This window comes from Amblyomma maculatum, chromosome 7 (genome assembly GCF_055883805.1).
Source record: "Amblyomma maculatum isolate TAMU_Amacu chromosome 7, ASM5588380v1, whole genome shotgun sequence".
Taxonomy (NCBI): domain Eukaryota; kingdom Metazoa; phylum Arthropoda; class Arachnida; order Ixodida; family Ixodidae; genus Amblyomma; species Amblyomma maculatum.
Genome location: NC_139350.1, coordinates 85,184,713 through 85,196,810, shown reverse-complemented (window position 1 = coordinate 85,196,810; position 12,098 = coordinate 85,184,713). Strand labels below are relative to the sequence as shown.

The following is a 12,098-nucleotide window of genomic DNA, read 5'->3' as shown; positions in this document are numbered from 1 at the left end:
AAGGAAGGCAGGTTACTTCGCCCGGAAAGGCAAGGAAGGTATGAACGATCGAGTGAAACGTAGAGAGAAATTGACGTCGTGTTGCAGGGCAGCAGGTTAATTTCGATCACCTGCAGGGTTTTTCAAGATAGCGCGCCGACCGAGAGCGCACAGCACACGGGCTTCTTTTGCATTTCGTGTCCATCGAAATGCGGCCGTTGCGTCCGGGGCTCGGTCTCGTGGCCTCGCGCTCCGCAGCCCAACGCCCTTAAAAGAGCCCCAGGGGGTAAAAATTAAGCCGCAGCCCTCCACCAAAGCGTCGCTTTTTCTCCTCCTTCTCTCTATCCTTCGCCTCATGGCGCGTTTTCGGCGGGCACCGAGAGTGGGAACGTTATAGCGCCTTTCTTTCATCGCAAGTAATCTTTACACACCGTGACGAGTGTGCGCTGTGGTACAATTTTTAAAAATGTGCGTAGTGTGCTGCAGGAAGATCTTGGCATAATGCGAGATCGAGAAGCCAGTAAATAAGTGCCGGTCCCCAACAAGAGAAAAATAAAAGACAGTAAACTTGATCTAAACGCCGCGTTCATGCGGCCTACGTGAAAAGGTAGATCAGATTAGCCCCTGAAAAAAGGAGGACACAGAGGCGCGCAAATATTTTCCTTGATACGTTACAGGACGAACTTGTACCATAGGCTTGGACATTAATACCAGACTCTTTAGAGCTTCAGCTTGTAGTGAGTTGCACTTCTCGAGAAGGGAAAAACGTGTTAGCACGCTTTGTTTCGTTCTGTCTAGTCTAGGCTTCGTAGAGCCGTTGTTCGTAGGCTATTATGCAGCTTATCCGAATAAGAATAAAATACGATACAAAGTAATGTACGATGTAAAGCTAGACGAGCCGATTCGGCAGCTTGCAGTGAAGGAACGGCGGAAAAAGACGCAATAGGAACGCAAAAGAGACTACAAGAACATTGACAATCAAATGTTCGTTTTATTGAAGGTATAACCCGAAAACACGTGCGCGCGCGCTCGTAATACACGCACACGCACGCACGCACACACACGCACGCGCGGAGGAAACCGCCGTTACCATATGCATGTTCTACAACTTTGATCTTTTTTTGTGTGTGTGTTTTTGTGTATTGTGTACACCTATTTTACCTGCGGCATCAAGATCAGCAGCTGATAGCAACCACGTTGAATGGTCTGCTTTGTGCCGCGTTTTCTTTTTGCGCGGCTTCTTCGCTATTATGAAAGGGTAAGGCTTCCGCGCAAGGGGTTCAATTGTTATTGTATATGCACAAAAACACGGGCCCAGATGCCGTTTTCGCGCCTGTAGCTATGTAGGCACATTCTCGGCAACGTTGCGAGTATTTATTTCCTTCTTAGTCGAATAGAATGCATCTAAGGAGGCGGCATTAGAAACGCTCAAAAAAAACTTGCGAAAGAAACCGCACGCAGAATTTAAAGAAAGCGGCCTGTTCGCACGCAGGCACTCAAAGAAATGTAACAAAGTGGAAACTTGAATTTGCTAACTTCCTGGGAGGCCGCAAGCTGTTCCTAAGGCCAGGTATACATTGCATTGCTCCAAGCGGATGAGAAATGTACAGTCTCCGTCAAAAGTCTAGAACCCAGGGGATCTGCTTCTAAGCCGGGTCGTGGCGCTGATTTAGCATTAGTGGAGGTCGTTCGCATGGGAAAGGGTATCGGACAAAAATATTCTTACCACCAAGAGATTCGGAACACTGGAGATTTATTACAAGCGGCACAAAGTGGCTCAGAAGCAGACCCCCTGGACTCTACACTTTTGACAAAGACTGTACCTCCGTAGTGCTCTCTTACTTCCGGAAAGTCTGAAACGTTCCGGACTAGCGGCACTTAGCACTTTTACTCACTACAGTAACAGGCAGTGAACTGACAGCATCCATCATGACTATGATTTGGAATGGTATTTTAGGAACGCTTGTGCAACCACGCGATACGGCTTTCGCAAAACTAATGTCCTCTTCGCTAAAATGTTTCTCTTGTGCCTGCTCTGGCACCAGCGCCGAAGCTGACCACGTGCAAGGAGTCGTTATAGTCGTAAAAATGCTTTCCCCTATTCTGAGGAGGGGGTTCCCCTGTATTGTAAAAGGTCCACGAACATGTGTCCACAGCATTTTCACTGGACCACACTGAAAGAGTCGGTATCGCCAGCTGGTTAGAGGTAAGGAAGTATAATATTTTAATTATCAGAGGCCTACGTGTGTATTTCGGTTAGCTCCAGTATTTTGATCTGCTTAGCTGTAAACATGAGGTAAACACGAAAACATAAATCCTTTCGGTGCGTTTCGCCAACTACGATTCCCGTCTCTTGCGTTTCGTATGCGACGACCCTCCTACGTGCGCATTTCGGGTCGAGAATCCGAGGTCCATAATTTAAAAGCAGGTTGATGTCCGCAAACAACGCAGAGAGAGGAATTGGGGGCGGAAAAATCAGGTGTAGGTAAAAACATCCCCGGAAAAAATGTCCCCGGAGGATAAGGCCTCGGAAAAACATAACCACCAGAAAAGGCCCTTCAGGAAGATGCCTCTAGGAAAAATCGTCCCCTAAGCAAAAATTCGTCCTAAGACTGAATTCTTCCGAAACAATGTACTAAAGAAATTGAACTTTTTACTGGATTCCTAATTTAAGAACAGGTGTAACCATTGTTTTGGATCTGGCTCCTCTGGGTGCCTGTCACTTACAGGCAGTATAGGAGTAAAGAAGGCATGGCGAAAAAGTCCATCGACATGCGATCCGGTTAGATTTATATAGGTTACGTTTAGGTTTGTGCTTTTTTGTTGTAACGAACGCTCCGCATCGTTTCAGTGTTTGGCCACTTTCAAGAGGACGGGTGGAAGCGCTATAGCATACAATATTGCCCCTCTCCACGGGGTAACGCAGTCTTAAGACTGATGGCACAAAAGGAACCACAATAGGGGGAAAGCAAGAAACGTTTGGAACAAATATGCAAATTACCCTCAAGGTAAAACCACAAAAGAAATTCTAAGGTAAAAATCGCAACATGTTATTGACAGTAACATCAGCTGAACCTTCGCTTCCAGGTGAGGCGAAAGCTCAATGTTAGACTGCATCCTTTTGGGGACATTTCTTCTAACTTCGCAAATTGCGACTTTTTAATGCGAAAGCATTTCTTCGCTATGTTCACAAATTTCTGTCCGCAGACCACGTCCGTAAAATCGTGTCCGCAGCAATTGTGAGCAACTCAGAAGTTGTAGAGGGTACTGAGTGGCGTTAATTGATAGAGGTGACGTAATATTGCGTCCGAAAAAATAATTAGGCCAAAATGTAAAAATCAAGGCGAAAATGGTCGCATTAGTCAATGGCGTGGCGGCACATTTGAATGTATCAAATACTAAAATAGTAAATAAATCAGTCAATTAAGTTAACGTCAAGGATGTGACGTCACGAAACCTGAAGTCAAGCCAAAAAAGAGCATAGGAAGCTATTGACGCGCAATTTGAAAGTACCAAACTCTTATATAGGTTATAAGGGCAGGCAATTAGGGTGACGTCAAGAGTTTGACGTCAAGCAACCGGAAATACAGCCGAAAAAGGGCATAGGAAGGGATTGGCGCGCTGTTTGAAAGTACCAAAGAGTAAAATAGGTAAACAATAAGTGAATTAAGAAACGTGAAGCAAACAGAAGCAACCTACATCTGTGCTTTCGCATTACTCCAATGCAGACTCTGCAGTGCTCTTTAATTTTTGTGCTGGTACATTTTTTCCGAAGCCATATATACCGGAGACTTTTACTCCGGGGCCATGTTTTCCGGGGACCTTATTACCGGAACCTGGAAATCATGTCTTGTCAATGACCCCAGTTCCGGGAAGTAAAAGGGACAGGAGGAGCAAAGAGCCACTGTATCGCGTCGCAGTGAAAACTCGGAAGGCCGTAGCGATGGACCAATATTGCCGCGATAGAAGCTTTTCGCAACTAAGTGCGATCAGGTACTTGGTTGCGATTAGCGATTCTCCGTCACTGTCACTGAGAACGTTGGAGACAGGTGGGCAGCAGATCGATGCCCACATCAGAATGCATCAGCGGCTGCCGACAGCTAAGCAAAAAACCATACAATGTAAGGCTACAGGAACACACGGATGCGCGTAGCGAGGCGGCTTCCCTCCCCTCGAGAGAAAAATATCCGAATGACGTGCATTGTTCTACAGTTAATACTGTGAACGCGAGCTTCGTTCCAAGAAACGAAGAAGCTAGCAAGAAAGTCGGCCTCGTAGAAGCTGCGGTCGATCCTCTTGTAACTTCAGCTCAAAAGATTAAGTGGCAGAAAACTTCACCGTCTCCAGACCTCGCAGTATTGCAGTGAGATACAACAACCGGAACTATTCACACGCTTGAATCAAATCATCAGAACCATTTCGGCATCAGGTGATCCCACTTATCGCATATGCAAAACTGCGAAGGACAGAGGCCGAAGCAAGCTCCACAAGCGGTGACTATAAAGTGGCGGATTTTATTTGACTGATGAAGCAAAGGCTCATGTATAGGCTGAAAGGCTAAGGAAAGAAAAGTACAAGAGAAGAGGTGTGTAACACGGCACGACAGAACACAAGGCCCGCGATAAGCCCAGCTGCTAAGATGAATTTTATTTAGCGTCCCGTCCTCCGTTCTGTTTCAGATATGAATTTTCACCAACAAGGTCAATTGACTATTTACGCTTTTATCACGCTGAGGAATTCCAATGCACAAATACAAAATAATTTTATGTCTCCTGTGAAGTCAGTCGCGTCTGTCATATAACAAGCCCAAAGTACAGAGCGTACTGTCTCTTCTGTTTTTATAAGGGTGTTCGTAACCAGGTAAGACGTGACAAAGATTGAAGTGCACACACCGACTTCAGGGTAACAGATATTAATGATAAAGCCCGATGTGCGCGTGCACTGTCGGGAACAACAGACTAGAGCGCGCAAACATCAAGTTATGAAGATGGCTGGGGTTTTCCTTCCCAACGCTCGTCTGATGTGTAGAGGGATATGCCGGGTCTTGGGAAATGAAAAGTGGATTGGTTTGGTTCGTGGGGTTTAATGTCTCAAAGCGATTCAGGCTATAAGAGACGCCATAGTGGATGATTATGAAACATTTCGACCATCTGGGGTTCTTTAACGTGCACTGACATCGCACAGCACACGGGCGCCTTGCTTTGCGCCTCCACCGAAAAGCGGCCGCCAAGACCACGATTTGATCCCGCATCCATCGGCATAGTAGCCCTAACCACTGCGTCACCCTGGCGGGATAAATAAAATGAGCCATTTCATAATTTGCTTTCCTAAACCACGCCATTTTGGTGTTTCTGTCTCAGTTTGGGTGACCCCATTCGCGCAATTTTTCTAAACGGTAGCTGCAGAGGTTTACGATCTGCTTGGGCACAAAAGTAATTCTGCTAACTTGCTAATAAATTGCAAATCTGCGCAGAGCACTTAGAAGCCCAACGCATTTTTTTTCTCCTGTTTCGTGCGTAAAGAGTTGGTGACTCCACTCGAGAGAAAGGCGCAACTTTCAGCGACCATCCACCACAAGCGAAGAAGCCGAGTTGTCATGCTGCCTCCAGTCTGCTGTGGGTAACTGGTGCGGCCGGATATAGTACATCAGCTTCAGTCTTCGCGCCAGACTCGAAATTTCTGCAGCATCACCAAAGCAATTGCACCTAATATAACTCTATACACACCGAATCCACTCAAGAGCTAATTAACTGGGAACAAGCCATGCTAGGCGAGCGAAACGAGCTCAAGTGTTATCTGGAAATGATGTGATCAATTCTTTGATCGCGGTTCCAACGAAATGTTTCATCCTCCCCTTCCAAAGCACCTTTCAAAGGTTGATTATTGCCATTCCATTTCGATCCATAAGTTGCCCCTTTGCCCCTATAATACACCGCTAACACTACGCAGACATAGCTTGTTCAAAATATGCTGACCATTTCTCAACTCTAGAATTGCAAACACAAGTGCACCGCTACAGTGGATGGTGACTTTCAGAAGCGCACGGATACTCTACTATGCTCGCGGACAGGCTTCTGTGGCTATGTAGCCAAAACTACAGAGCCAAAACGCATCCGCTCACTGGACATCAGAACATAATCCGTTGACAAATTATGCGAATCGCCCTCTGGAATACTATATTATTATAGAAATTCCTGTCTTGTTATAACATCAAGATTGTACTATATTATCGGCCAGTACCAACGTTTTTAGATTCCTTTCAGTTTGCAAGCTCCCCCGAGTCACTCCCGAGAAAGCGGCTCCCGTCCGTTTCCACTCGCCACGCGGCGCTGCGGTCGCTGTCGGCCCGAAACCGCTCGCACTCTGCTGTTGGTGTGGTGGCAGCCTTCGCCGGTTCTCATCCACGATAAAACTGGGAACGGGCACGTAGAGTTCAAATTTGCTGGGCTTTTGGAGCTGTCACGTTAAAACTTCAGTCTCATGGTTAAAAAAAATGTTTCGCCTGAGGGTACAGGCTGGGTGAGGTAAAGAGCAGGCTGATGCCAGTTCGAAAAAAAAAAAGATCGTTTATTTGCCTCGCGCTTTATCGCATCGCATTTGCGACGTTTATCCTGGACATTTTAGTATTTGTTGGAGTAAAGCTATCAATAGCTATTCGGGAGAATGCACGGCACATTAAGGAATGAGAACCAGCGATATTCCGTTTCTAGTTCGGATTCACGAAATTCCGCGCTGTTACCAACAGAGCACCGCGCATGCGAGCAGCGTTTTCGCGTTTTTTACAATGCCGATTTCACTGGACACGAGTATTAAATGCAGACACACTTTAGCCGGATGCACGGAGGGAATAGCTGCAGAAGACGAGCTTTTTATTTGCAATGATCGCACAGCCGGGAGCAGCGTTTTGCACTTTAATTTTTAGAGTGTTAATTTCAGTGAGCATAGGCAAGCATTAAATGCAGGCACACTGAGTTGGAAGCACAGCGAGAATGGCTACAGAAGGCGAGCTTTTTTATTTGCAATGGCAACCTTTTCTCTGTTTTCCAGCAGGCGATTCTGGTCTCTCGCATAGAAGTGCATGCGTTTAACTATGACGAAATGCAGAACCTGGCATGTAAAAGTGGCCTTATGTTCTGCACAACCAAGCCGGGCAAGGTTTTGGAATTCCAGCTCATCAAGCACATCCCAAAAAATGTCCCCAAAAACTGGACCTCCTTTCAAGGAAACCGAACCTGCTTTGTTCACAATATTAGTAAACTCTAGCACCTTTTTTGTGGGATGCTTTAGGCATCCTTGATTGAAGCTTTTATACACTGTAAGGTATGCGTCTTTGCCAACAACTGGCACATGAGAGCTGATATCTTCCATGCAGGAAGTGCCAGTTGAGGTTTTGGAGAATTTGTGGACCACATAGCCTGAAAAATAGTATAGTATGCTTTCATCGACTTCTGCTTTCGAGTAAATGTGGTCACTGTCACTGTGATCGGGCGTGTCAACTTCAGAAGTTAAGTCGAGCATCCTCGACTCAATCAGTTCATGCAGGTGAGCTTGCTTGCATCGGTGTGCTTCTCTGCATTTCTTCAGTGTGTCTTGAACACCCACAAGCACAGCACTCGGTGCACCCTCCACACTTCCACGCAGCAGTCGAAATATTTGGGTAAAGCTCACAACTGTAGGATGAGATTCATGCCCACGTGTCGCGCGGAATGACGACAGTGTCACCATTAATCTGGTGCACAAAATGTTTTAGTACATCCTCGTCGTGGAAGTGTACATCACATACAACGAAAGAGCTAGAAAGCTGTCTGTTCAGTCGGGGAATCATGCGCTGCCATTCTAGGAGATGTACAGGGTCGCCGAAAAAAATGTCTTTTCCCGGTAGCAGGTGTCTGGGAGCCATAACCGCTTTTGCAGCCGGGCACGAAGCAACGTGGCATGTTCGCTACTCCCTTCGTAGACATAAGCAAGTGACAATAATCACGGCACCACACACCACAAACACGCACACGTGCAAAACCACTGCGAGCGCAGGTACAAAGGGCCGCGCCAGTCGGGCAAACCAACGTTTTGGGGTTTTGGGGCAAACAGCGTGGCGAGCGCCACCGCGCGGCAGGAAACGGAGAGGCGACACTCCCCGCGCCGCAGCTTTCAATCTGAAAGGGATCTAAAAACGTTGGCCAGTACAGCGTTAGAGGTGTGCATTTTAAAATTAATACACGACATCGTGCAAACACGATGGCCGCGCTATCTGCCGGAAATGTAAACAAGCGTATGTCGGCTGCTGCTGCAGCGTCTACCCCTCGGTTTCTTTGCCCTTGCGTAATGCGCTTGTTTCGGTAAGTTACGTAGCGCGTGATGTTCATTACCTGCGAATATATGTTCGCTTATATCTTACGTAGTTTAGAGGAAGATATTTCTGGTCGGTGGAAACGCGGAAGACATTATTTCAAACAAAGGCAAAACTGAAATCGAAACCGTAACTGCGGCCACATATGCCTGAACTACATGGTGTAGTAACCAACGTTACTAGAACAGTAACACGGTAATGAAAGCTTCGCCCCCTGTAGCCTTGGCTCCACAGTCAGAAAAACTTGTCCACGACTACAGCGCCTTCTTACAATCGCGTTTTTCGACGTTCCAATTGTGCGATGGGGTGCAGGAACTAAAACTCCCGCTGTCTTAAGATTATGCTTGGGTCAACGTTGTAAAGGCCGGGTGCGTCGCCGACGATGTTCTCGGCTTTCAAGAGTGGTAGTGTGTTATTGAATCTCTTTGCCACAGAAATGTAGAAGTGCTGTTCCTCAGTCGGTTTTTCGGTTTATCTTCCCGACTGTCAGCCTGTATTTTGTTTCATTGACGCGCTCATCTTTGAAAATAACGATCAGGAAAGAAACCGCATTTTCATCCTACCGTATTGTTGATTTCGCACAGAAAAATGTAGAAACAAATGTGTGCTTTCATTCTCGGGAAATTGGGACTATGAACCTCTCTCCCGCCGTGTTGTAAAAGGGGCGACGTAATGGGCTTCCGCCGCGCGAGGATTACTTCTACGCTTGCTCGGCTTTGATTAAAGGTTGGGTTGGGATGTTTACGTCACGGACGCGGCAAGTCATTTCGGTGTCTCGTTAACAATCTCATTCGCTTTTTTCATAAAGCGGATCGCCTTGGCGTCATGGTGACGTTAGTGTTGTAGTCACCTCAAACGCAATTATGACCTCATCGCCGGTAGAATGTTATTGATTTTGAAATCATTATATTGTCACGTACACGGTGACTAAGGATACCAATGATAGCAGGGGGTAGCCCAGACACAACAACACAGCAGCACAGACGCAAACGTGCAAGCGACACTTTGTCGTCCTTTTCAACTTCGTCCTCCTTTCACACCTCAGTCCTGTGCCACCTGGCAACGCTAGGTGGCATTACCCTCTCCTTCCGAAAAAAAAATGAGAAGGGCCCGTAAAAACGGTGAGAAAAGCAAGAGAGTGGTCACAGCGGGTGGCCACACGCTATCGGTGGTAGTACGGCTTCAGTCGCACAATGTGCACAATGTCCGAGCTGTGCTTTCGACGTTTTGGTATGTGGCACCGTCTGGGATAACTTCATAACTGAGGTCACTCACACGGCGCAACACTTTGTACGGCCCGAAGTAGCGGGAAAGGAGTTTCTCTGACAAGCCTGGACGGCGAACTGGTGTCCATACCCAGACTTGGTCTCCAGGCTTGTAGTCAACGTGGCGGTGCCGGAGGTTGTAACGGTGCGCGTCAGTGGTCGGCTGCTGCCCAATATGCACACGGGCGAGCTGGCGGGCTTCCTAAGCGCGGATGGCATATTGCTGGGCATCTGAGGGTAGCTGGTCAATCTGGGCACGGGAGCATGGAATCGAGCATGCTCTGAACTTCGCGTCCGTAAACAAGTCGAAATGGTGTGAAGCGCGTTGTCTCTTGTAAGATTGTATTATACGCAAATGTGACGTACGGCAGCACCTCGTCCCAGGTCTTGTGCTGCACATCGACGTACATTGCCAACATATCCCCAATCGTCTTATTCAATCTTTCTGTAAGGCCATTGCTTTGTGGATGGTACGCTGTGGTCTTGCGATGGGTCGTGCAACTCAGCTCAAATATGCGGTCGATCAGCTGTGAAGTAAAAGCTGTCCCTGTGTCGGTAATGACGTAGGAAGGGGCGCCATGCCGCAAGACTATGTTGTGCATTAGATACTCTACTACTTCGGAAGCTGTGGCATGAGGGATCGCCTTTGACTCAGCGTATCGAGTCAGGTAGTCAGTAGCGACTACTATCCATTTGTTTCCGGCCTGCGACAAAGGGAAAGGGCCAAGGAGATCCATTCCAATTTGGTCGAACGGAATGCGGGGTACTTTAACGGGCTTGAGAAATCCGGCAGGCTTCTGAGGCGGTGTTTTACGGTGCTGGCATTCGCGACAGCTTCTTACATAGCGTTTCACAGCTGCGGAGAGTCCTGGCCAGTAATACATGTTGTGCACTCGAGCAAGAGTCCGTGAGCAACCCAAATGACTAGACGTCGGTTCATCATGGCAAGCAAGGAGAATATCCCCACGGAGCTCGCATGGCACTACCAGAAGGTAAGTTCTGTCTTGGCCTTGGGAGTTTCTTTTATACAAGACGCCATGCTGTATGCAGAAGGAACCAAGGTGCCGAGATAGGTGTCGAGGCAGGGTCGTATCACGCCCTTCCAGATAATCGATGAGTGGAAGGATGTCTGGATCAGCTCTTTGTCGATCCCTGAGCTCAGATGCGCTGAGGTCCTAGAAAACCGCTATCGTCATCGGCTGTAGTATCGCCAGTGTCAACGGGTGCTCGTGACAGCGTGTCGGCGTCTTCGTGTTTGCGGCCGGACTTGTAAACAATAGTTTCGTCAAACTCCTGAAGCCGTAAACACCAGCTTGCAAGTCGTCCAGATGGGTCTCGGAGATTTGCCAGCCAGCACAAACAATGATGGTCCGTGACGACTTTAAATGGCCGGCCGTAAAGATAGGCGCGAAACTTCATAGTAGCCCACACGACCGCCAGGCATTCCTTTTCTGAGGTGGAGTAGTTCATTTCGGCACGAGAGAGAGTGCGGCTAGCATAGGCTACTACTCGTTGAAACCCATCTTGATGCTGAACAAGGACCGCGCCAAGACCGATACGGGCAACCTCATGAGGTTTCGACCTCATGAGGTCGACCTCAACCTCAAAATGACCTCAACCTCACGGAGTGAGGTGAGGTTGAGGTGAGGTCGGCAACACCTGAAATATTTTTGAGTGAGGTCAGCAAATGAGACCTCAACCTCATGCGTGAGTTTGAGGTTGAGTGAGGTCGTAACTTAGTGAGGTCGGCTTGTGAGGTCGAAATTATTGTTTCCCACAGCGATAAAATAGCCGGAAAAACACCTTTCATAATGCCTGTCGTGTACACTCTTTTGCCTACCAACGCGCACGTAACGAACAGTTCGTGTCTGTGCGTTTGCGTTCGACACGAAAAAAAAGGAGGGGGGGGGGGGGGGGGGCGTAAAGCGCAGCGCGGCAAACGAGTGGGGTTGGACGACGGCTGCAGACTCGAAAGAAGGTGAAACAAGATCCCGCCACCATTCCGAGCGAGTTTGGGAAGTGAAGAAAGTCTGCGCAAACTCGAAGGATTTCCTGACCTACGTGGGTATGTCGACTTCTCGGAAAAAAAAAAAGCTAAAATAGTAGAAATGAGGGAAGCGCAAGATCCAGCAACCAAGGAATTGCTTGGGGAGGATGGCACGAGAGAGGAGGTTTCAGAGAGGCATATGGAAAGAACAAGGATGAAGAAGAGACGAGAGATAAATGGCTTGACGAGAAGTCACCCCACGAAGACTGTATTTTAGTAAATAAAATCTGCTTTTGCTATTGTATATAGCACGAGTTAAAACGAAAGAAAGCAATAGGACGGTAGATCGTAATTGTATCAGTGCAATCCACTCTTTTATTATTATTATTATTATTATTATTATTATTATTATTATTATTATTATTATTATTATTATTATTATTATTATTATTATTATTATTATTATTATTATTATTATTATTATTATTATTATTATTATTATTATTATTATACATTAAAT

General features: G+C 47.0%; 1 protein-coding gene across 1 annotated transcript; it reads right to left on the bottom strand.

Annotated features, from left to right (window-relative positions):
• Window positions 1-6,972: 6,972 nt before the first annotated feature.
• Window positions 6,973-7,704, bottom strand: LOC146183831 (uncharacterized). The gene has a single exon (XM_084608429.1). The coding sequence runs from the start codon at window positions 7,702-7,704 to the stop codon at window positions 6,973-6,975; it is 732 nt and encodes a 243-aa protein (XP_084464555.1).
• Between the last annotated feature and the right edge of the window lie 4,394 nt (window positions 7,705-12,098).

Bases quoted from the DNA above. Each gene is read 5' to 3' on its own strand.
- LOC146183831 (XM_084608429.1), bottom strand. From the start codon at position 7,704: ATGGTGACACTGTCGTCATTCCGCGCGACACGTGGGCATGAATCTCAT.